Below are 27,315 nucleotides of genomic sequence, written 5' to 3'. Positions count from 1 at the left end.
AACCAAACTTTTTTTTTTTTTTACTGTAAGCATGTGTGGTTGTGAATACAGTATTACACATTACGAAAGAAAAAAAATACATCAACCATGTGTAGTTGGACAAAAAAAAAAAAAAAAAAATTAGCAATAAAAAAAATTTTTTGAAACAGGTGAATATTCCAAAGGAATGGTGTGTATGTGTGTCCTGGTAGGGGATCAAATGTCCCCACAAGTATAGTAATACCAGTGCATTTTGACTTTGTTTTTACAGTAAGTCCCTATGAGGAAACAAGCTTATACGTAAATCATACAGAATGATGTTTTCTGAAAATCTAAAATAGCAGAATGTTTTCTGCCATGGGTAGGTCTAGTGGTAGGGTTCGTGTAGGGGGATAGAATATACAGTTTATACAGTATAAAAACCATTACGCCTATGGAATGTCCCCATAAAACATGGAAACCCAACATGTGTTTGTTGTGTGTGTGTTTGTTGGTGGACGAGATGGTTGGGTGTATCTAGGCTCCATCTCTCCTCCTGGATGGGTCCGGCCACAATACTTCATCCACGTCACATGCTATGTTCTCTCTTGTGTATCCAACCTTGGATGGAGGCAGCGTCAGTGTCTCCACATGCCTCCTCCATTCCCTGGAGAAGTGTTATGTTGACATAGGTACGACGATCATGCACTTGTGGAGAAAAAATCCTCAATAGGGTTTAGAAATTATGAATATGGAAGCAAGTAGACAACAGAAAAGTTGTTCAAAACCTATAACTTGACCTTTGGCCTATTTATAGGCCTATTCTAAAGCCATGATTGGTTGGTGTTAAGTAAAGCAATGAGTGTTTGCACATGTGAGGAGTTAGTGTGAGGCACTGATGAATAAGTGTGGCATTTTGACTGGTTGTGTTTGAAAAAGGAAATCAAGATACTTCCTGTTAGATTTTTGTGTGTTGTGTTTTGCAAAAAGTGTTTTATGAAATTGAAAAATTAGTCAAAGGCCGAGAATTAGTGTATGGTTTCACAGATTTGGTGCGTGGTTCTGCTGTTTGAGTGTCAGGTTTCAGAAATTGTGTGACAAGTAAGGATTTTGTGTGTAAGCAGTTGAAAAAAACTGTAAAGCATGTTTTACCATGTCATTTTATCTCGATTATCTTGTTTCCATAATCATTGGAAGACAAAATTTTAATTCATAATGACAATTAAACAATTAATTTGATTAATCGCCCTGCACTGCTGTGTGTGTGTGTGTGTGTGTGTGTGTTTGTTAGTGTGTATAGTGATTGAATGTGAGTGTGAGGGTAGACGTGTGTGTAGTGAGTGAATGTGTGTGAGTGTAGAGCGTGAATGTGAGTTTTAGTGTGTAAATGTGCGTGTAGTGAGTGAATGCAATTGTGTTAGTGTGTGTAGTGAGTAAATGTGTGTGTGTGTGTGTGTAGTGAGTGAATGTGTGAGTGTGTGTGTGCGTGTTTACTGATAAAATGTGTATTTACTGACACTATGTTTTTTTTGCAGTGTGGATCATGGAGGAGAGATTAGGATTACAGCAGGACTGCACAAATGTATGTCTACACACACACACACACACACACACACAGACATATATATATATATATATATATGTGTGTGTGTATGTATTACACAAATCATACACACACATATATATAGTAGGGCTGTCAATAGATAAAAAAATGTAATCATGATTTATTGCGCATCCTCGCACACTTAATCGCACACTTATCGTGAAATTAAGCATACACCATTTATCTTGTTTAACACGTCCATTTTGCCATCTTTGCCTTTATCCAGCAAAGTAAACCATCAGATTGAAGTGTGATTCTCACAAAACTGTATTTTTCACCTTTTTTCAAGGTAAATTTAGGTGTTTTTCCCAAAAAAAAACACTTGCAGACTCCAAAAGGACACCAAATAACCCAATGAATATAATTCATATATTTATGTACTCCAAGGCACCCATAAAAAAATCAGACCAAAAAACGTTTGAGAATTCACAGTGTATAGTGCAACAGCAAAGAGCTTGTTTACATTTCAGACAAGTCAAGTTGCGACACTGAACAGGACCACATGGAGATGCCAAAAAAACCTAAACCAACCGCCTTGACCTGCATATTTACTGAAGTACACAGAAACATACACAGGACAAATCCAAACATAATCCTGAACGTGTGTGAATGTACTGAAATGTGTCTGTGCATAAATTAGGGCTGAGCGATATATAAAAATAAATTGATATCTCGATATTGTCAAAATTTTTACAATATTCGATATATATCTCGATATGTTTGCGTTTACTTTTAAATAATTAAAAAAACATGATTTTCTTTTCCCCCCATTAAAAATGTATCATAGTAAAACACCAACAGCAAGATGAAGGTGATGCCCGAAACACTGCAGCCTTGTCCACTTATTCAGTTCAGCCGCTTTGACAATATTGCTCCTGTTATCAGTTGCGATGCAAACTTGTTGCTCAGCTCTCAAATTCCAAGAAACATCTGCGGTGATCTCCCCGGTGTGTTTATTCGGAAAGTAAGTTATCTGTGACAGCTCTTCACAAACTTTATAATACAGTTTTGGGAGTTTCGGGAGCGCATCCTGGGCAAAGTATTTACGGCAAGGCAAATTGTATCGGGGGTCGATTGTCTTTAGCAGCCGTTCGAAGCCAGGTTTTTCCACGGTACTGACAGGTGTCATTTCTTTGGCTATGTGAGACGTGAAATCTTATCCCACTTATTACCATTCTCACATATGGTACACCGCAAGAGAATGAATCGACCAGCTTTATTTGTTTAGGGACGACAGGCCTACCAGATTGTTCGGCAGATGAAGAGTCCGAGGCTGTGATGATGGCTCACGGAGTTTCATGCATTGGTATTTTGATTGGTATCGGTTAGCAGGTGGCGAATGTCTCGAGATGTTGTGTTTAACTTTGAGTTGTTATATGTATGTGTATATATATATATATATAAACATATATATATATATATATATATATCAGGCATGTGATCAGCTAGAGATAAAAAAAAGCAGGAAAATCTGACCGCACACCCAAGCCACGCCCCTGGCACTTCTTCTTCTTTTTTTTTTAAATATATTTTATCACATTAAAAGATATGCCTTATATTGTAATAATACATACTATTGTTCTGTAAAAATAAAAAGCAGCATTTAATAATAATAATAATTAATATATTATAAACACTATTTCCTCAGGACATGTCAACTCCCTTGGATTTGACCTCAGGAGGCCCAACTGACTCGCTGTGGCCTTCTTCATTGTAACTGAAAGTTGTTGCATATTCAATCAAGCATTGTTTAAGGGTTATGATAATGGTTGGCTCCCTCCTCTGATGTACATTTACATAATTGCCATATTAAACCAGTTCAAGTTCACTTCATTCTCTGTCGTGTTCTGACCAATACACCTGGTACATTGCTATACCTATCCGAAACCAGTCTTTATCATCTTCAAGGTAGCCTTCGCTACAGTGTGCGTGAACTCGCTGTCTAAGTGAAGAGAGAGAAAGCACTGCAGGTATCGGTGTATACTGCAGAAAAGCACTATTGAACTGTTTAAAGGAACACTCCACTTTTTTTGAAAATAGGCTCATTTTCCAACTCCCCTAGAGTTAAACAGTTGAGTTTTACCGTTTTCGAATCCATTCAGCCGATCTCCGGGTCTGGCGGTACCACTTTTAGCATAGCTTAGCATAGTTCATTGAATCTGATTAGACCGTTAGCATCTCGCTCAAAACTGACCAAAGAGTTTTGATATTTTTCCTATTTAAAACTTGACTCTTCTGTAGTTACATCGTGTACTAAGACCGACGGAAAATGAAAAGTTGCAATTTTCTAGGCCGATATGGCTAGGAACTATACTCTGGCGTAATAATCAAGGAACTTTGCTGCCGTACCATGGGTGCAGCAGGCGCAATGATATTACGCAGCGTCTCTCACAAATGTTTCCATGGTTGCAAGGCACGCTCCCTGTGCAAGCAGGGGGTCACAGGCGCTGCGTAATATCATTGCGCCTGTTGCACCCATGGTACGGCAGCAAAGTTCCTTGATTGTTACGCCGGAATGAGAGTATAGTTCCTAGCCATGTCGGCTTAGAAAATCGCAACTTTTCATTTTCCGTCGAGTGTTCCTTTAACATATTTCCATAGAGAGATGTGTTTAGAAAAAATTATATTTTGACAGCACTGTTAAGAAACCTCAAACCTGAAAGATTCGGGGCTTTTGGAAAACAATTTAAAATAATGGTTTTCTATTTTAATATATTTTAAAATGTAATTTATTCCTGTGATCAAAGCTGAATTTTCAGAATCATTACTCCAGTCTTCAGTGTCACATGATCCTTCAGAAATAACTCTAATATGATGATTTGATGCTCAATTATCAATGTTGGAAACAGTTGAGCTGTTTAATAACCTGTGATAGATTTTTCAGGATTTTTGATGAATAAAATTTTAAAGAACAGCATTTATTTAACTCTCTTGTAACAATATACTACCGCTCAAAATTTTGGGGTCAGTAATTTTTTTCTTTTTATTTATTTTATTTTATTTCTTTTTTTAAAGAAATTAATACTTTTATTCGGCAAGGATGTGTGAAATTGATAAAAAGTGATATTAAAGTGATGTCGTTAGAAAAGATTTATATTTTGAATAAATTATGTTCTTTTTAACTTTTTATTCATCAATGAATCAGATTTTTGGAACCAGGTTACAGGTTCCAAAAAAATATTAAGCAACACAACTGTTTCCAACATTGATAATAACGGAGTGTTACGACCCGCTCATTCCAAGACGTAACATAAAAGAGGGATTAGACCACAAAATCAAATTCAAGAAAAGATTTATGTCACAGACACGCCAGGCTCCAACATCACCCAATCACAGCGCACTCCCTCACCAGAGTACTGATCACACGCACCTGCACTCAATCAGCACCCCAATCAGTCACTACATAAAAGACACTCACTCACTCCAGTCAGCGTCCGGTCTCGTTTGTACATAGACTTACCTCTATGCTTACCTTCAGGACTCCTGTATACTTACCGTCTCGTCTCCAGCGTGTTCCAAGTCTCCTCGTGTGTTCCTGTCTTCGTGTGAGTTCCCAAGTGTCTTCTCTGCTCTGCTACGAACGCTATTCATCTGCCATCCACGATCTCCAACCCTACAACACAAAGGACAGTATTATCACTCCGCTATTCACTATTCAACCTGCAAATCTGCTATTCACTCACCTGCATTCCTGTCTGCTCCACTGGTTGTTCAATAAACATCACTTACCTGTTTCCCATTGTCTCCGACCCTTCTGTACTGTAACAGAAGACCGGACCAACACCTCAGAACACCAGTATGAGCACCCCGGATCCATTTCAAGAGCTTGTTGACGTCTTACGGCGAGCACTCACCTCCAATCCACCAGCGATCACCTCCGTCAACACTGCCATCACTTCTTCACTGCCTGTGTACGCCAGTCCCATGGCCGAACCGGCGCCCTTCTCTGGTTCGGCAGGGGATTGCAACGGATTCCTGTTACAATGTTCGCTGGTCCTGGAGATGCAACAACACTTATACCCCGACAACCATGCCAAGGTAGCTTTTATTATTTCACAGTTAAATGGCAGAGCGCTTCGATAGGCTGAAACTATTTGGTCGCAAAATAGTTCAGTTACCCAGTCTTTCACCAGCTTCATGACCCATTTCAAGGAAGTGTTCGGTAGACCAGCCGGGGATTCATCGATTGGTGAGCAATTATATCATTTGAAACAAGGTACTATGACTGTGAATGAATATGCCCTTAAGTTCAGGACTCTTGCTGCCGCTAGTGGATGGAACGAGAAATCACTACTAACCTCCTACTGTCAAGGCCTGGATCCACGAGTGCGGTTGCATCTCGCTGCATACGAGGATTCCATCGGGTTAGAACGATTCATCCAACTCTCCATCCGCTTCGCCACTCGTATGCAGTCGTTTCTCGAAGAGCACCAGGGCCAGTCGCTATTTACATCATCCCTCTGCTGTCCAGAGCCCATCAGCCCTCCAGAACCAGCCAGCAAACCCATGCAAATGGACAATACCTGGCTGACACTTGCTGAGTGGCAGAGATGGCTAACCCAGAGATTGTGTTTATATTGTGGTACTCCTGGGCATGTCATCTCAGCATGCCCCACTTGTCCTCCTCATCCCATGGTGAGTGCCATTCTTCCTCCTATACATAAGATGAAGCCACTCACTACCATCGTAATCCTTACTGCTGTTGATATTTCCATTTCAGTTAATGCTCTCCTCGACTCCGGGTCAGCTGGCAACTTCATCTCTGGCACCCTCTGCCGCCAGCTCAAGCTCAAGACCACTGTTACGCCGTCCACCTCCTGAAGTGGGGCGATAACTGTTTCCCGAACTGTTTCCCTGTGTTACCACTACATTCCTCTCCTCGTCCAGAATATCTGTCTGTCTGCACTACTTCCATCGAAAGTCCTGTGGAGAAACGTTCGGTGGATGTTCCTCCGTGTTACGCCCCCTTCAGCGACGTATTCTGCCCGAAAAGAGCCTCCAAGCTGCCTCCACCCCGGCCATGGGACTGTGCCATCAATCTGCTTCCGGGTGAGTCAGTGCCCCGTGGGAAGATCTACCCTCTATCAATTCCTGAGGAGAAGGCCATGGAGGAATACATCAAGGAGGCGCAAGAACAAGGTTACATCAGCCCGTCTACTTCCCCTGCTGCTTCGAGTTTCTTCTTCGTGGCAAAAAAGGACGGAGGCTTGCGGCCTTGTATCGACTACCGGGCACTTAACAAGATTATGGTAGAGTTCCGTTACCCACTTCCCCTCATCCCAGCGGCTCTGGAACATCTCAGCGGTGCCACTGTCTTCACCAAGTTGGACTTCCGCAGCACGTACAACCTCAACCGGATAAGTGAGGGGGACGAGTGGAAGACCGCCTTTGTGACCCCTACTGGACACTACGAGTACCTTGTGATGCCGTATGGCCTGGTCAACGCCCCCTCCGTATTCCGGGACTTCATCCATGAGGTGCTCCGGGAGTTTCTTCACAAGTTCGTTCTGGTCTACATTGATGACATCCTGATTTACTCCCGGAGCATGGCAGAACATCGCCACCACATTGCGGAGGTCTTGAAATGCCTGAGGGAATTCCATCTGTTCCTCAAGGCTGAAAAATGTTCGTTCCATCAATCCTCAGTGCAGTTCCTTGGTTACAACATCGACAGCAGTGGCATCCAGATGGGGGAAAGTAGAAGCCATCAGGAACTGGCCAACTCCATCCACCATCAAAGAACTCCAAAGATTCCTAGGTTTAGCAAATTTCTACCGCAGATTCATCCAGGACTACAGTACCATAACAAGCCTTTTGACCAACCTCCTCCGCAACAAGCCCAAGTCTCTGTCCTGATCACCAGCTGCCACCAATGCTTTCAACACCCTGAAGGAAGCCTTCATCACCGCTCCCCTCCTCATACATCCTGATCCAGATAAGCCCTTCATAGTCGAGGTGGGTGCTTCCACCACAGGAGTGGGAGCAGTGCTTTCTCAGCAGCAGGGGAACCCAAGTAGACTCCATCCATGTGCCTTTTTCTCACGCAAACTCAACCCGGCGGAGAGAAACTACGACATCGGAAACAGGAAACTTCTAGCCATCAAGTTGGCACTGGAGGAGTGGAGGCATTGGTTGGAGGGTGCACAGCACCCCTTCTTGGTACTTACTGATCATAAAAACATGGAATATCTCAGAGATGCCAAGAGATTGAATCCTTGACAGGCGCGCTGGGCGCTATTCTTCACCCGTATTAACTTCACTATCTCCTATCGTCCAGGTCCCAAGAACGTCAAGGTGGACGCCTTATCCCGTCTCTATAATCCTGAAGAGAACACTGAAGAGCCCGAATCCATCCTACCTGAAAAGATTATCGTGAGTCCCATCAGCTGGTCTGAAGCCACCATTCCCTCCTCCAATGCCTCCACCAACACTCTGCCGGGTTGTCCACCAGGTTTGCAGTACATCACTCGGACATGCCGCACTCCACTCATCCATTCTTCCCACACATCGCTGGGCACTGGCCACCCCGGGGTCAATGAAACCCTCTCACTGCTGAAAGAGCGCTTCTGGTGGCCAAACATGGCAAGGGACATCAGAAGGTGGGTGCAAGGATGTCAGGAATGCGCCATCTCAAAGAGCTCTCGCCATCTTTCCTCCGGCAAGCTCCATCCTCTGCCTGTTCCCAACAGACCATGGTCACACCTAGAAGTGGATTTCATCACAGACTTACCTGTATCCAACAACTGTACCTGTATCCTGGTGGTAATTGACAGATTTTTTAAATCTTGTCATCTGATTCCCTTAAAAGGCCTGCCCACAGCTATGGAAACAGCTGAGATCATGTTCAACCACATCTTCAGATATTACGGAATCCCAGAAGATATTGTATCGGACCGAGGACCTCAGTTCATCTCCAGAGTATGGCGTGCATTCTTCTCTCTCCTAGGTGTGACCGTGAGCCTCTCGTCTGGATACCACCCGCAGTCGAACGGGCAGACGGAGCGGAAGATCCAGGAGATCGGCCGGTTCCTCCGTACCTTCTGCCATGGCCACCAGGACTCTTGGAACTAGTTCCTGGGTTGGGCCGAGTACGCACAGAATTCCCTGCGCCAACCTACCACTGGACTCACTCCCTTCCAGTGTGTGCTCGGCTACCAACCCCCATTGTTCCCCTGGTCAGGGGAACCGTCGGATGTACCAGCTGTCGACTACTGGTTCCGAGAGAGCGAGAGGATCTGGGACTCTGCCCACCACCAGCTTCAACAGGCCTTGCGCAGACGCAGGATGACAGCCGACCTTCGACGCTCCAACACCCCAGTCTACCAACCGGGACAGAAGGTCTGGCTGTCTACTCGGGACATTAGACTGCGTCTGCCTTGCCGAAAGCTAAGTCCCAGATTCATTGGCCCCTTCACCATCAAGAAGCAGATAAACCCGGTCACTTACCAACTCCAATTACCTGCACAGTATCGTATTCATCCCACTTTCCATGTGTCTTTACTCAAACCTCACCATCCCTCTGTTCCTGTTTCCACAGAGCCTGGCGCAGCAGCTGAACCCCCCCTTCCTCTAATCCTGGAAGACGGAGCCACGTGCCAATTTATTAACTCCCTCGGGTCGGCGGTCACGCCGGCGATACCACCTCGGTTTTTTTCTTACCAGTGTGAAAGAGACTCAAAATACTCCGTCAATGTTGCACATATAATTAAGAGTTATACACCATTTTAATCTGTGGAATATCTTCTTTTATTTGTGTACACTCAGAGTATAAACAAAATGATGTGCTTTTTGCAAAATAAAGAAAACTAACATGATGCGTGATCTCTCGTCTCCCTCTGAACGAAGTTTAATCTGATAGTTCTCAGAAAATGATCTGTAACTTAGTGAATACTAATGACACAAAAATGAGACTTATGTCTAAAAAAACGTTGAAATGTCAGGTTTTAAATCGTGTAAGTCAAATCGAAAACAAATATTCTGTGTTTATGTAATCTGTATGAAAAGAGACACATGTCAGACGCCCGTGATTCAGCTCATTATCCGCGGCCACGCCCACGGAGCGAGCGCTATTCAGACGCAAATTCTGAGGCAATACATGTATATATCATCTCAATCGTGCATTTATTGTCTTGAAAAGTGTTTATCTGGATGTTAAAGCCATGGTTAGCGATCTCTGGAGGACATGCCGTTAGTTCCTGAATGCCCTGTTCTTCTTTAGAGTAATTTGTGGACTAAATGTGCACAGAGCGCCCTCCGGCTGCAAGTATGAATTGAAAACACAGTATCCAGCACTCACAGTGATGACAATACATATTGAATAAATATTACTCCTCTGTATAGAAAATTGACATAAACATATGAGAATCCATCAATATTTCTCCAAATGTGCATGCTTTTAAGCTAAAAGACTATATGAAATGCCATAGAGGTAACATGAATGTTCAGACGCTTTGCATCACAGAAATACATTATATTTTAAAGTATATAATAGAATACCATTATTTTAAATTGTAATAATATTTCACAGTATTGCTGTTTTTTCTGTATGTTTGATATACACCATGATGAGCTTGAGACATGATCACAGAGGGTTTTTTCACAGCCTACCTGACTGAAAGGCCTCATTAATATGCAGCTCATTAGAGGTTCTTTATGCGATTCTTTTGTCTTCTCAGGTGTAAATCACCCATTATTCATGATGATTCACGCCTCCACGCATACTGTGTTTCTTGACAAAAAGTGTCTTACAAAAACTAAATCAGTATATTGTTATAAACGAACGAGTATGCAGGATAATTTTTACATCATTTTGAAGCAAAAACTAGTCTACAACCTCCAATACCCAGAAGTCTTGTGAACACAGATTTAATATATATTGTTTGGCTTTATTTCAGTGACTTAAGTTTTTTGTTTTTTCAATAACCACGCATAAACGTTATTCCTTCAAAAACACGAACATGTACATACATGTTCCTCACATATTATTGTAGCCTAGTTTGTGCTGAATACAGTGTAATGACACTTTTTCCATTAATATGTTTATGAACAACTGAAAAAAGCACAAATGTCAGGGCATGTCAAAACTTCTCCAGGGCCCCGAAAATCCTCAGACCCCAGAGGGTTAAATTCAACAAATTATACAAGCAATAATAATGAACAGAAAATCTAGGGGTATAGCAGAAACAAAGAAGAACAACAAAGAAATTAAGCTACATACACCAGGTCAACACAAAAATGAGTCACCCCTGAGGAATGTTCCCCAGAGAGTGTCTATCCTCCAATAATACACAGCCATTTTTATTCTGTTGATAATCATCAATTAATGGGTTGGAACCAATCAGGAACCCCCACACTCTGCACTAATAGCTTTAGTAGACTGAGGGACGTCACACCTCCCACTCCAAAAGGAGGTTCCCTAAAGAACCGACAAAAGAAAAAACAAAGGAAACAAAACATAATTTGCAATGCAAAACAAAGTAGATATAAAAATATAAATTACAACGATACTCATCTCTGTAATCCCACTCCATTTCACTCCCGGAATCCTGGGCCCTAGGACATCAGAGAGGAGAATAGAGAGAGAACAGACAAAAAGAAAGGATGGAGGAAAGAATTGAGGAAGAGAGGAAGAGGGGAAGAAAGAGAGATAGAGAAGATTCCAGACACTACTGGAATATCTTACGCACAAGAAAGAGCATCGGCTATCAAGTTATCCTTGCCACGGATATGTTTAATCTTTAAGTGGAAAGGTTGCAGAATAAGACTCCATCTCAGAATTCTTTGGTTCTTACCACGCATTCGATCTAAAAATGTTAACAGGTTATGGTCAGTGTATACTACAATAGGACCACAGACCGAACTCAAATAGACCTCGAAGTGTTAAACTGCTAAAACAAGGGCTAGAGCCACTTTTTCCACTGTAGAATACATTTGCTGGTGACGGTTGAACTTTTTTGAAAAATAACTGACTGGATGCTCAATCCCATTTACATCTTGTGAAAGAACAGCGCCAGCACCATAAACACTAGCATCAATAGCAAGGAGGAAAGGTATTTCAAACTGAGCATTGGCTAAAAGGGACTTAGCATTTTCAAAGGCATATTGACACTGTTGTGACCATTTAAAAGGTGCCTTTGGGCTTAACAAATCGGTCAAAGGGGCAACAACAGTCGCAAAGTTCTGACAGAAACCTCTGTAGTAACCTACCATCCCAAGAAAATGTCGTAACTCACGACGGGTAGCTGGAACAGGAAAACTACAGATAGCTTCAACTTTAGCGCTGATGGGTTTTACACCCCCCCGGCCAACCACCTTACCCAAATATGTCACAGTGGCCTTGCCAAATTCACACTTGGCAAGATTTATAGTTAAGTTAGCTTTAGCCAAATGTTCAAAAAGCTCTCTAATTTGTGCGAGATGTTCAGACCAAGAAGAACTGTACAAAACAACATCATCCAGGTAAGCTTCACATCCCCTCAACCCAGACAACACTCGATTTACTAGCCGCTGAAAAGTAGCGGGAGCATTTCTAACTCCAGAAGGCATAACGGTGTACTGCAGAAAACAATCAGGTGTAATAAAAGCAGATAGTTCTTTAGCACGTGAGGTCAAGGGCTCTTGCCAATAGCCTTTTAGAAGATTGAATTTACTAACAAACTGGGCAGAGCCCACACAATCTACACAGTCATCGATTCTGGGAAGAGGGAAACAATCAGGTTTTGTCAAAGAGTTAAGCTTCCTGTAGTCAGTACAGAAACGATAAGAATGATCAGATTTACTCACCAAAATGCAGGGAGAGCTCCAAGAACTGAAACTAGGTTCTGTTAAATTATGAGTAAGTAAATAATCCACCTCTTTCTGAAGCTACTTCCTTTTTATAGGATTTACACGATATGGATGTTGTTTTACGGGTTGAGCCATACCAACATCAATGTCATGTTCAATGACATGAGTTCGGGTAGGAACATCAGAAAAGAGAGGGGAATGAACTTACCAACTTGATTATATCGGTCTTCTCTGATTCACACAAATGAGACAGATAATCAGCTAAATTAGCTAGAACCTCAGAATTGTTGAGGCGCCCTTCCACTTCTCCTCGAGAAGGACCTTTAATCTCCAGATTGTCAGCCACATCTACAGATGCTGTTGAAACACTCAGATCTAGAAGTTCAGTAGTTGTCACAACAGCAACAGACAGAGAAGGTACAGGAGTCACATATGGTTTTAATAAATTAACATGACAAACCTGTACTTTCTTTCTACAATCAGGCGTGTTTAAAAGATAGTTGTTGTTAGGATAACACTTCGCTATCGTATAAGGTCTAGTGAACCTAGCCTGAAATGGACTACTCAGCACAGGTAGCAAAGCAAGCACTTTATCTCCTACTTGGAAATTCCTGGACTTAACCTTACGATCATACAAACTCTGCATCTTTCCTTGAGACTTATCTAATTTTCGTAGAGCAAGAGCAATGACTTCATAGAGTCTGTAACAAAAACTACTCACGTAGTCTAAGACATTCTCAGGTGGATCAGATGTTTTCCATTCATCTGCCAAGACAGCAATAGGGCCCCTGACAGTATGCCCAAACACTAACTCATTAGGACTAAAACCTGTGCTCTCTTGCACAACCTCACGAATAGCGAACAGCATCCAAAGAAGTCCATCCTCCCAGTCACAGTCAAGTTCAACACAATACGATCTCAAAAGTGACTTAAGAGTCTGATGGAATCTTTCCAGCCCTCCCTGACTATGAGATAAGCACTCGAGATGTTGTGTTTAACTTTGAGTTGTTGCATGGCTTTAGAGAATTGTCTGGACATAAAATTTGAGCCCTGATCAGACTGAATGGTTTTTGGAATGCCAAAAATAGACATAAAACTTGTTAAAGCCTCGATCTCAAAGGATGTAGACTGGCACATCACAGTGAGTAAATAAGCATGTCTAACCTTAGATCGTGCTAAAGGACCAACACAGTCGACAATCAAATGTTCAAAAAGAGTGGTGACTACTGCAACAGGCTGTAAAGGAGCCAATGGAACCTTTTGGTTTGGTTTTCCGGTCATTTGACAGATGTGACAAGACCGTATATAGTTAATCACATCTCTCCTGACTCTATGCCAATAGAATTTCCTCAGAATCCTATCATACGTCTTCCGTACCCCCACATGACCAGCAAGGCCCTGATGTGTCAGCTGTAGGATGGCGTGATGAAAAATAAGAGGAACTACAATTTGGATCCTAGGATCAAGGGAAGAGTCAAAACTCACAGGTTGTTGTCTACAAAGTAATCCATCTTGAAAGAAAAAAAAGATGAAGTCTCATTTCCTCCTCCAGCAGCTAAAGAGAACAATTCTCAAAGAGTTTAATCTGTGTGCTGTGCTTTGGTTAATTCTTCGAGTCACACTATAAAGTGAAGACAAAGAACAAGTGTTAACATGGTCATCACACATAAATGGACTTTCAGACATGGAGTCAGGCTTATTCATCTTGTGTTCGCCATCAGACAGTAACTCATGCATAGAGTTCACATCTTCAACTTCAGTACACACAGTACTGGTTTCTGGCTGAGAGGAATTTGCAGAAGCAAGGAAAGTATCACTAAAAACATTTTCTGTTTCATCGGACATTCGTCTCTTGGCCATTGCTCGAGTTATTACACAAGCAGGAAATAAATTAGGACGGTCAGAAGATCCATTCAATTCATCCACAACAGGAACTACCATCTGACTTCTCCCAAACATTTCCCCCAGCTAAGTCATTGCCAAGTATAAAAGTAACACCAGGGATAGGAAGCATTGCACGAACCCCTACGACCACGTCACCTGCCACAAGTCTGGAATTAAAATGAATGCGGTGTAGGGGAACTTTCATGTAGTCCATTTCAAGCCCTCGAACCAACACGTGAGATCCAGTGGCAGTACGTTCAGACAGAGGCAAAAGTCCTTCCAACAAAAATGACTGCCCCGTCCCAGTATCGTGGAGGATATGAACAGGAACCATTTCATCAGAGTCAGGCCAAGAAACACTTCCATCAGTGAGAAATGGCCCAAAGTCAACACTGTTTTTAACTTTATCCATTTCAGTGACATTCACCTGCCCAATCTGCTTGTCAGGACTATAATTCACACTTGACGTAGAAATTAAACCAACAGGTTTAACAGTTTTCTCTTTCTTTTTGAGAACAGCACAGTCTGAAATTTTATGTCCTGGCTTTCTACAATAAAAGCAAACCATCTCACCTTTTGTGCGTGTTACTGAAGTATTGTCAGCAGAATTTGAAACAGCATTCTGTCATGCAACCATCTTTTTATTTTTAACAGAGATGCTCAACTTTGACCTACTCAGCTCATTTAAATGAACAGAACCTTGATGAGTAAGAACAAATCCATCTGCCATTAGAGCAGCATCAGGCAATTTAGTCACTTTGTGTTCATTGAAATACATAGCAACAGCACTTGGAACACAATTTTTGAACTCTTCTAGAAGAATGAGCTCTCTAAGTTGTTCTTTTGTTGTAACTTTTACAGAAGAACACCAGCGGTCAAACAAATTATCTTTCTCTCTAGCAAACTCAAGATAAGTGCACTTCTCAAACTTAACATGACTCCTAAATTTCTGGCGGTATGCTTCAGGTGCCAATTCATAAGCATGCAAAATAGCAGACTTAACGATTTCATAATCACCACTTTGTTCAATAGTCAGCGCTGAATACACCTCTTGTGCTCGCCCTACTAAAACACATTGCAACAGTAAGGTCCAAAATTCTTTTGGCCATTTCAACGACTCTACAACGCATTCAAAATGTTGAAAATATTTCTCTACTTCCTTCTCTAAAAACGGCGACACTAATCGAATGCTTTTATAAACATCAAACACAGGCATTTCACCAAAAGCCCGAAGCGTACCCCCGACAGAGATTTAAAACCTCTGTCCAGAATAACCTTTAAAAATAAGAAAGGCAAAACAACAAACAGTGCCTCGATGGAAGGATTGTAAACCCAGCTGAGGACACTCTAACTTCCTGAAGTCTACTCATTCACACAGGTGAACACACCCAAAACTCTGCATTTACCTGAACATGTAGCAGTCCCAGATGAGCGCCCAATTTTATGTTACGACCCGCTCGTTCCAAGCCGTAACATAAAAGGGATTAGACCACAAAATCAAATTCAAGAAAAGATTTATTAAATTCAACAAATTATACAAGCAATAATAATGAACAGAAAATCTAGGGGTATAGCAGAAACAAAAAAGAACAACAAAGAAATTAAGCTACATACACCAGGTCAACACAAAAATGAGTCACCCCTGAGGAATGTTCCCCAGAGAGTGTCTATCCTCCAATAATACACAGCCATTTTTATTCTGTTGATAATCAATTAATGGGTTGGAACCAATCAGGAACCCCCGCATTCTGCACCAATAGCTTTAGTAGACTGAGGGACGTCACACGGAGTATCAAATCATTATACAAATTTGTCCTGATATGTCACAAAAACACACGCACACACACACACACGCACACAGCGCTCTTTTACCGTGTTTGTGATGAGGTAAAGTGCTCTTTTACTGTGTTTGCGATGAGGTAAAGCGCTCTTTTACCATGTATGTGATGAGGTAAAGCGCTCTTTTACCGTGTTTGTGATGAGGTAAAGCGCTCTTTTACCGTGTTTGTGATGAGGTAAAGTGCTCTTTTACCGTGTTTGCGATGAGGCAAAGCGCTCTTTTACCGTGTTTGTGATGAGGTAAAGGGCTCTTTTACCATGTTTGTGATACGGTGTTTGTGATGAGGTAAAGCGCTCTTTTACCGTGTTTGTGATGAGGTAAAGCGCTCTTTTACCATGTTTGTGATACCGTGTTTGTGACGAGGCAAAGCGCTCTTTTACCATGTTTGTGACGAGGCAAAGCACTCTTTTACCATGTTTGTGATACCGTGTTTGTGATGAGGTAAAGCGCTCTTTTACCATGTTTGTGATACCGTGTTTGTGATGAGGTAAAGCGCTCTTTTACCGTGTTTGCAATGAGGTAAAGCGCTCTTTTACCATGTTTGTGATGAGGTAAAGTGCTCTTTTACCTGAAAACATAACATGCTGGGCGCACGACCAACCATGTAATTGAGTAGCTGTGAGTGCCCACAAAACAGTCCATCCAACACAATCCAGCGAGCAGTGTACTCGGTAAAGAACCTTTTTACTCTTTAAGCAAGAGGAGTACAGCGTACGCCATCACGTGCTAAAGAAGGCCCCATGGGCCTATAACCTCAGCAGACACGTGGCATCAGTTCGTGGCAGTGTTATCAAGCTCCAGGCAGAACAAACCGACTACAAGGGAGGTTAATAAGTCAACCGGAGCCCTGGCCAGCCAGCGACATAAAGTCCCTTTTACTGTCTTCAGTAAAGAATATAAAATGTAAAAGGTATATGCCAGCATGTACTACCTGTCACACGCGGCGTCAGCTAGCGGCCACTAAAGTTTTAGGAGCAAAATAGAACCGAGTTAAAACCAAGGTAACTACTTAGCTCAACCAGAGCTAAAAGAGACCATGCTCAAGGAAGTAAATGCATAAAACCGAACAACCAGCTGGTTTTAACACAAGAACTCACCCTGAGAGGCAAGCCACTCAGAACATGTACTCAGTAAAAGCACCTTTTACTCTCTAAACGAGAGGAGTACACAGCCAAACTCCAGCATGATACATAGGAGGCCTACAAAGACCTACGACTCGAAACACATGGCGTCAGCTAGTGGCAATCATGACCCATCCATGGTGATGAGTCACATAGAAACCAACACAAAACTGTGCCAACCCGCAAACTGAAAGGAGGCCCTTGTGGGGCCTTCAACCTCCATGAACACATGGCATCAGCCAGTGGTAGCTTCATGAATAAACCAGCCAGTAGGCCAAGTACTCGATAAGACACCTTAACACTTGGATAAGAGGAGTACACACTGCGCCACAGTGCTCTATGAGAGGCCTGACCTAGGGCCTACTCTACAGAGGTGGGAGTGGCCGATGGCGGTGTGAGTCAGCAAACAAGACTCAACCATGGAAATGAGTCTAAATATAACCAGACCAGCTGGACCAACATAAAAACTGAAAAAAGGAGGCCTGGCAGGGCCTACTACTTTTAGCACCATGTGGCGCCAGCCAGTGGTCATAAATAGGGACCAAGCTCAAAGGGGACCAGCTCTAGACCCAACAAGCCAATTGTGGGTAACTAGCTACACAACCTGAGCTAAGCCTACACATTCCAACAGGCAATGTACATGGTACAAATAAACATGCTATCATGGTCTAAGGGGGGCCCACAAGGCCTACCACCTCAAACAAACATGAGCATAAGCCTGAGGCAGTGCTAAGATATGTGAGCAAACTCGTGATCGTAAACCAACAGCGCCCGAGATACAAGCTGTACTCAGAAAGAGGCTATCAAAAAGAGCCAACAGACTTAACAGTATATGTAAAACAGCTGCTGTGGTCATGATCAAATGGGAGCTAACAGAGATCATACTATTCTAACCAGAATAAGACTCTCTACACTCAACCTGAGTGTGCAATCCAACAGGTGATGCACTCAGTGGAACACAAACCCTAACCGGGGAGTACAACAAAACACCACGTCCTTAGATAGAGGCTAATCACAGCCTGCTATCACGGAACCAGGGGCTAACCTGTGGCAGCACTAGAGTAAGCTCACATATATGAAAGTATGTAGGGCTAAAGCTTAGAACCCAAAGCAAAGGTAAATGCTTTGTAATACATGCCATCCAAACAGGATAAATGTTTTCACGAAACAGATCTGAGATCTGTATTGAACCCTTAGAGAACGAAAGCTAAAAACATTTAGCACCGTATACTCAAACTTGAATATAATTCAAGGGGCTCATGCAAAGACATTATAAGCATGACAAAGTTCTACAAAGTGGGGCCTAGCAGTAATGCATAACTTATCTTCTCAAAGATAAGGGCCTAACACCTGGGAAAAACAGCACCAGGAAGGCTAATAACAGCCTATAACCTTAGCTGTTAAGCTCAGCCATAGCACCAACATTTTCACATCAAAGGGGAAATGGGCATACGGCCAGCAACTCCCTCAGGAGGAGGCCAGAACTAGGAACTATACAACCTCATAGGGATAGTAATATTAAGGGTGATGTAACAAACAAGCACCTAAACCTAGCTCTAGCCTAGCTGCTAGCTAAGGCCTACTGGGCCAAGCAAAGCTTGGGCTCCATTTTGAATCCTTCAAATATGAGGAGAAAATGAAGCACTACAAGCAAACAGTGTCAGGCGGCCGATAAAGCCAACCTGCACACAAATAACTGAAGTGACGAGTGCTAACTCAAACCAAACTAGAGTATTAGCTGAGAAGCTACTCTATCATAGGAAGCTACAAAAAAGTGGCCATAAAGCGGCCTGCATGTTTTGAAAACTAGCCAACCTAATGCTACAGTTATTTTGCCCAAAAGAACCCCTTATAACTTTTCTGACTACATGCTCAGGAAAGCTATACAGGAGAAACAAGGTCTACATTTTTTATATACAAAAATATAGACCCAGCTTACCTTCCTGCGGCTTGTAGAACGAAAGTTCTTTTAAGCCTAAAAGCACTTTCACTATAAAGCACTAACGGCAGCCTTTAGAAAAAATATTATCAAAGGCCCAGCCGTCAGCCTAACTGTAAAAGACGCACCTGAGCATGATATAAAATATATAAACACACATATATATGTATGTATATATATATATATATATATATAGGAGGTGAAAGAAGAAGAAGAGAGGACAGATATAAATTGCCCTTTAAATAGCTGGGGATCGATTACAAATGCAACGGTGTTTACAATCGGTCACCCATCTCACTCTGGCTTCTTCCTCCTCCCGTCTGTCTGGCTCAGATCCAAATCTGAATGGCTAAGGGGGTTTTCCATGCCCTCCCGATCTCAAACGCGGAGATCAGGAAGGAATGAAAAGTCTATGGGAGCCGCAACATTCATGGACAGAAAGGAACCATTCGTCTAGCCATCCGTGTGCGGCCCCTTTCTTAACGCGCTCTCATGGCAGCTGCAGCACGTCCAAAAGTGCGTCCCAAAATCACCAGGCATATATAGAGTAATTCCTTACTGGTGTTGAAAACAATGGCATAGACAGAACAGTCCCGAAAGACGAGAAGATGTCGACTGCTTCCTCAGGCGCTCCCTTTATACTCCGGGTTCGCGCTATGATTACGTCATAGGCTGTCGCCGGCCAATAGGATTGGAGTGGTGTGATTCTGTGGCATTCGGACACCTGTCACGAGTGACAGTTCCCCATAGCGGTAAACGCAGAGTTGAAGTTCCCTTTCGAAAGGGAAGCTCCTCCACTAACCTCAAGGGGCTAAAAAAAAAGGTTTTTAAAGATTAGCCGTTTCAGCGCTCTTTTACCATGTTTGTGATGAGGTAAAGCGCTCTTTTACCGGGTTTGCGATGAGGTAAAGCGCTCTTTTACCATGTTTGTGATGAGGTAAAGCGCTCTTTTTTTCCTCACAGTTGCAGTAGGTGAACAGCTGTTATTGCTCTGTCACAGGACACAGATGTGAGTTTGTGTGAGAGAGATACACATTTACTACTGTTATACTGTACTGGAAATATTGATTTACATTAGCTGGAGAGCCTATTTGACATTACATTGAATTATAACATGTTTTAAATTGCTAATAAGTTTTGTTAATTTTGGGTAAAATGAATTTATTAACAGGCTTGAATTTAATTCAGCAGCATTTATCCTGAATTACAAATGACATAAATATATGAATGTAAATGATCTTTCAGGTCCAAGTATCAAGACACACCCTGTGAAGATGAGATTGAACACTGTATGAATTTAAATGAATTTATTAAATGTTTGAATATCAATCTCAGTCAGATCAACTTCATCATGTTCCTCTAGGGGGCAGTAACACACACACTCTTTAGGAGGCTTTGAGAGATTTCTCACAATAGTTGAGTTTCAGTCTTCAGCATCACTTTTGACTAACATCAGAACATCTTTTTCTCAGTGCCACTGTGATCTTGAGCTTGGCTGGAGTTTAAATGATTCTTATATTTATCTTAGTGACGGTTCATAAGAGCTTATTCAGATTTGTTTGATAACTGATGAACTCCATCAATCCTGATATTGAAAAATCTCCGTGGCTGAATATCTGAGTATCTGAATACCAACATCCAACTCTGTGAAGGTCACATGATGTGCTGCACTTTGATACGAAACACTGATCAATAATGACAGACTCATGAAATACAGTGACAGGCTTTGATCAAACTTGTCTTTCTGCAGCTCTTCATTAAAAGCACACCTGTTTTGATCCTCCATTTTAATCTGGAGCGTTTCTTCACAGCAGCTGCTCTTGGTAACAGACCTGAGAGTCGATCACCGAACTGATGGAGGCTTTAAGATTCACAACTACAGATGAGATTCTGTGAGAGAGGAGAAGATCCTAAATCAAGTTCAGATCTGAGACAAATCCTACATGAACTTGTCAGATCTGAACTCAAGATTCTGTAATAGATCCAGACCAGAGCAAAGCATGCTGGGAACTAAACATACACTGCAGAGTTTCAGTTCATTCAGCACAAATATTGAGGACCAAACCTGCAAACACAATAAATGAATAAATATATGAAATGTAAAAAAAACAACAAAAATAAATAAATGTACAAAGAAATGTGAAAAGAAAATAAATGAGTATTTATACATTTAAATACATGTGGAAATAAATAAATGTAGACATAAATACATATATACATAAATAAATGTGGAAATAAAAAAATAAAAAAATAAATAAATTATATAAATTATACATAAATAAGGAAATAAAGGTCTAAATACTCATTTATTTTTATTTTTCACATTTCCATGTATGTTTATGCATTTGGTTTTTTTTTTACATTCAGATATTTATGTATTTATTTATTGTTTTTGAAGGTTTGGTCCTCCACACACAAACTTCAGTTTGACATGTTTAAGTGGTTTTACTCAATTAAATCAGGACAGAATGTCAGTAATTGTGTGGTTTAACTCATTTTGAAGTTCATTTAACAAGCAGCAGAAATCATGTTTACAGTGTAGATGAAAAGATGGACAGATTAATAATTCCTGATTGTGATGTGTTTTATCTCCATCAGATTCCCATCGGCTCACTCTGGATCTGAACACAGTGAATGAACGCCTCCGTCTGTCTGAAAGCAACACAGTGATTACTCTCACTTACCCAGATCTTCAGTCATATCCTGATCATCGAGACAGATTTGATTATTATCCTCAGGTGTTGTGTAGAGAGAGTGTGAGTGATCGACGCTGTTACTGGGAGATTGAGTGGAGTGTTGGTGTGTCTATATCAGTGTCATATAAGAGCATCAGCAGGAAGGGATGGGGTCATGAATGTTGGTTTGGACATAATGATCAGTCCTGGAGTTTGAACTGCTCTTCTGACAGTTACTCATTCTGGCACAATAACATACAGTCTGTTCTCCCTGTAAAGCCCATCAGCAGGAGAGTAGGAGTGTATGTGGATCACAGTGCAGGAACTCTTTCCTTCTACATCGCCTCTGGAGACACAATGATCCTCATCCACACAGTCCAGACCACATTCACTCAACCGCTCTATCCTGGGTTTAGGGTTGATTATCCTGGATCATCAGTGAAACTGTTGATGAATCAGATCAGAGAGATGTTATAGAGTCTCTTTATTACATTAATACTGTGACACTGAAATATCATGACAGAATAAATGTGTGTGTGTGATAAATCCTCATATAGATCAGTGTGTGTATGAGAGAGAGTGTGTGTGTGTGTGTGTGTGTCTCTACTTGTTCTGATGTAAATCAGTTTTTATTGTAGTGTCTCATCAATCTCTATTATTGCTGTCAAAATGTAACATATGCACTGCGTGTTTAATATATATGCGTAAATGTATTTAATTGAATCGCAGCCTTTGTGAATTTACAATAGCACTATGTTATAGTATGGTTTTAAATGGTTTTAATACATTGTGCAGCCTTAGAAAACACTCTAATAATGCGCCACTTCTGGCATTTTGCCGGTTCAACATGGGTAAATTGCAATCATGGATTTTTTTTAAATTGAGTACTTGAATTTAATTGAGGAATCGTGTACTTACACAGCAAAAGATGCAATGACCTGTGCCTGAGTGGCTCTCCTTTGGGTTTATTTAGCTGTGGTTCAAACACAATCACAAAGAAGGAAAAGAGAGAGAATAACTGAATATTAAATAAATATTTCATAAATCTGTACAAATTAAAATGGTTTCATTTTTCATCAGTGATTATTGACTAATCAGTATGTCAGGAGTTCTCAACTCTGTTCCTTGAAGTGCATGGCCTTGCAGAGTTTATGTCCACACGTGATCAAATTCATCTGCTTGTGACTTTCTAGTCAGTAAACTAAGAGAGCTCAATTAGCTTGTTCAGGGGCCATATTCACAAAACATCTTAAGGCTAAAAGCTCCTAACTCACCGATTTAAGATAAACTCTTAAAAATAATGGGTGTGTCAGTCCTAATTTTCTAAGTCATTAAGACCAAATCACAAGTGATGTAACTGGTGTTGCGGCTGAACACCAGTTACACTATCGCAGCAAGCCTACTATCGAGGTAACTAAGTGAGTCGGCTGTGTGTGTGTATATATATATACAGTGTCTCACAGAAGTGAGTACACCCCTCACATTTTTGTAAATATTTTATTATATCTTTTCATGTGACAACACTGAAGAAATGACACTTTGCTACAATGTAAAGTAGTGAGTGTACAGCTTGTATAACAGTGTAAATTTGCTGTCCCCTCAAAATAACTCAACACACAGCCATTAATGTCTAAACCGCTGGCCACAAAAGTGAGTACACCCCTAAGTGAAAATGTCCAAATTGGCCCAATTAGCCATTTTCTCTCCCCGGTGTCATGTGACTCGTTAGTGTTACAAGGTCTCAGGTGTGAATGGGGAGCAGGTGTGTTAAATTTGTGCTCCGTCCCAATTCGCCTACTTCTACTACGCCCTAAAAGTATGTACTTTGGATACGCTTGTAAGTATGTACATAATGATGCTGTAGGACCTCATTGAACAGGCCCACCAAACAACTATAACCGAACAATGATTGTGAACAATGAACAATGAATGGTCTGGACACTTTCCTGACTTAATTCTTAAACCCTCAGGCAACAAACACACAACCAACGATGCAACGATTGTTTAACTGTTTCCCAACTTAATCAGCGTTAAGAGAAGTGATAACGTGACTCAAGAACAGAGAACATCTGTTCTGAGCCTTTCCCGCCCATCAGAAATAAATTAATCAGCCCTATCACGTGGAGTCTTGTTGTCCTGATCACATTAAATTTCATCGATCCTCTCACAAGACCTTTTGTATCAACGAAATGGAAACAGGAAACAGCCATACAGCGCAAACCCACAGGAAACATTAATTAACGGACCTAAAAGCACAATGGATCCACACAGACATCCCATGACTAGTGACCCCTCCGACCCGCTCACTTGTGACGTCAACTTTTCAACTATCTTCTCTTTCTTACACACCATGAACTGAACATTCTAAAGGATCCCAAAATCATTGAGACATTTAAAGGTGTCTATGATCAACTAACAGCACTTGTTAGAAATACAATTGCTAATTAGAAGGAGGCTAATTAACCATAAGAGCCTACAATCAAAGTTATATGCAATATAGCTGTTAACAAGATCACTAAAGGGAGCTAATAGAAACCAGCTTTTCTCAAAAAGTGGTTCTATACTACCCTGAGTATGCAATCCAACAGGTGATGCACTCAGTAACACCAATAAACCTCAACTGGGGAATATAATAGTCACCAATCCCTCCAATAGAGGCTAACATCAAAAAGCCTGCTATTATGAGAACAGGTGCTAACCTGTGGCAGCATAAGTAAGCTCACATATATATGTAGGGCAAAAGTCTAGAACTCAAAGCAAATGTAATGCTTTGACATACATGCTGATTCCAATGAGGATAAACATTTTCTCCACACAGATTCTCAAATCTGTACTAAGCCCTAGAGGATGAAGGCTAAAAGCTAGCACCGTCAACTCAAACTTGATTAAGAAAATCAAGTGGCTCAGAGGAAAAAACACTTTCCATAGCATGAAAAGTTCTAGAAAGTGGGGCCTAGCATACACCTGCATAACTTATCTACGCAAAGATAAGGGCCTACCACCTGAGAAAAACAGCATCAGGGAGTCTAAAAACAGTCTACAACCTAGCTGTTAACCTCACCAATTGCATTCCTACATAAAATATATATACACATGTATATAAATAAACATACATATACACAGTATGTATATATTATATATATAGGAGGTGAAAGAAGAAGAGGAGAGGGTAGATATAAATCACCCTTGCAGCTGGGGGATCGATTACAAACGCAGAGGTCTTCCTCCCGTCTGTCTGGGCTCAGATACAAATCTGAACAGCTAGGGGTTTTTCCATGCCCTCCCGATCTCAAACGTGGAGATCAGGAAGGAATGGAAAGCTTATGGGAGCTGCAGTGTTCATGGACAGAAAGGAACCGCTCGTCGAGCTGTCCGCGCGCGGCCCCTCAAATACGGACGTCATCGTCATCCAACAACTCATCCACGTGAGCCCCGGAGGAGCTGAGAGAGAATACAACTCTCTCAAACTTCCCAACGAGCTCACCTGCGAGCCCTATGATTGCAGCCGCCGTTTTGCCTCAGCACAAACGGGGCCAGAATCACCAGGCACAGATGCGGACACCTCTTCCCTCGAGAAGAGTGCCGAACGAGAACGGAGTGTCCCGATAAGAAGACGCTCACAGTAAATAACAAACACACAGACGCCCTCAAGCACTGTCTATGCGCGCTCCTCTCCAGACAAAAAACGCCAGAAATGTGTATATCAAGTGTCAAAACCTGGGACACGGATGAACACACTCTCTTGAACGTTTATAAGGCATATTATAGAATCCCTTACCGGAGTCGATATAGTCGTGATCAGACAGAACAGACCTGAAAGACGAAAAGATACTGACTGCGTCCGAAACCGCCTACTCAATGAGTAGGTACTTAATTTCAATAAGTACTTACTTAACGAGCGCTAAAAGAGTAGGTACTTAATAGCCAAATCTTGTTGAGTATGAATGAGATCCGGATATATTCCGCCATGTTGACGTTATCACAAGCGCAACAACTTAAAAGATATGAGTGACAGGTTTAATTCATCTATCTGTAAATATCTTGATATTGATCACACTTGCTCATTTTGTGGTCTTGTTGAAGAAACAGCTGCCAGTAATTTTGTAATTGTAGTACAACTAATATATTTTGGGTTAAAGTTCTTATATTTTTATAATGTGAGTTTATTTTTTGTTGAATATGTTGTTAATTTATTTATTTTATATGCAAAAATGTTCATCCACAAGCAAAAGTGGCATACATCTCATTTGTTTTTCTTTTTTTCTTGTTGAATTAGCTCTAGTTTCATCCCTCAGGCTTATAAATAATAAATAAAATAAATACTTTTATGAATTATGATGTATTCAAAATATTTAACCTTATCATCATGCTTTATGTCTGTGTATATAATCTCAAACTATGATATATGTTTGTTTTTTGTCATTATTATTGTTTATTGTTACCTAGTTCGGTTTTCTTCAGTGTTAGCAATGTCTGAAGCCAAAGAAGATATCAGCAGCTGCTTGAAGATCTCGCCTTTGGAGAAGACTGATTTTATACTCAAAAAAATGTAAGTATAACTACTTAAAATTAAGATTACCCCAGAATTCACTGCTTTGCTAGCCCACCCCAACACTTACACAATGATATTGATAAATGCTGACCAATACTTAATTATATTACTTTTCATTTTACTTCTTTAGTAAAACAAGCAAAATGTAATGTTTTGTCATATGACATAGCTATGCATGAACACACACTAGACAAATACAGCTGATGTGAATACATCTACATTTACAGTCAATTCATGCATTAATTCATTGCTTAATAAAATATATAAATTTACTGATAATAATAGCATAATTAATAAAAAAAGTAAAAGAATTAATAAAAGTAATAATGACAATAAATGAATGCATATACAAGTCAACAGCACATGAAACAAAGCTTTATTCAAATTTATTGATCTAACAATCACGTATTTACAATCCTACTGCCATCTCACACAGCTGTGCCAATTCTGCAGCTTTATTCTGATGAACACCTTCATCCATCATGTCCCTCACTGCTGCTCTTCTCAGTGGGGACATCGTGGATCCAGAGGATGAGGAAGATGATGATGATGGACCCCTGAACCCCTTAACCTTGAAGCAAAAGTGGGAGAAGATGTGCAGGACAATCTGGCTGCTGCTGTGTCTGACTAAATAAAAAGATTAAAACATTAATGTCAGCATTCTGTTTCTTGCCATATTTCATTTAATATTTTTACAATTACTTGCTAATATTTGTCGTAGCTTCATTACTTTTGTGGTGTGGTGGGCTAAACCACTGAGCTGGTCAGCAGAAGGTTGCTGGTTCAATCTCTGCAGCATCACCTCCAGTGTGTCCTTGATCAAGTCACTTGGAACGAGGAGTGATGGAGGGTCTCATCCATGGCTCTACACCATTTCCAGGACCTGCTGTGGCTCTCCATCCTCAGTGCTCACAGCAGTCTGAGGACATTTCACATCCTACAATAATGCACAAATATA

The 27,315-nt window shown here is 41.2% G+C and overlaps 2 protein-coding genes across 5 annotated transcripts in view; both read left to right on the top strand.

Annotated features, from left to right (window-relative positions):
* LOC127508724 (NACHT, LRR and PYD domains-containing protein 12-like) overlaps nt 1–22,866 on the top strand; it is a 506,035-nt gene extending 483,169 nt beyond the window's left edge. Inside the window, exons 13-14 of the mRNA XM_051886992.1 lie at nt 1,494–1,540; nt 21,729–22,866. Coding sequence (XP_051742952.1) covers nt 1,494–1,540; nt 21,729–22,282 — 601 coding nt within the window. The 3' untranslated portion in view covers nt 22,283–22,866. The remainder of the gene's footprint in view (nt 1–1,493; nt 1,541–21,728) is intronic.
* LOC127508728 (NACHT, LRR and PYD domains-containing protein 3-like) overlaps nt 1–27,315 on the top strand; it is a 274,592-nt gene that overhangs the window by 125,014 nt on the left and 122,263 nt on the right. The gene's annotated exons all lie outside the window — the stretch shown is intronic.

Source organism: Ctenopharyngodon idella, chromosome 3 (assembly GCF_019924925.1).
Source record: "Ctenopharyngodon idella isolate HZGC_01 chromosome 3, HZGC01, whole genome shotgun sequence".
Lineage (NCBI taxonomy): Eukaryota > Metazoa > Chordata > Actinopteri > Cypriniformes > Xenocyprididae > Ctenopharyngodon > Ctenopharyngodon idella.
Note: the sequence above shows the minus strand (reverse complement) of the source record. Positions and strands in the feature narration are given on the sequence as shown.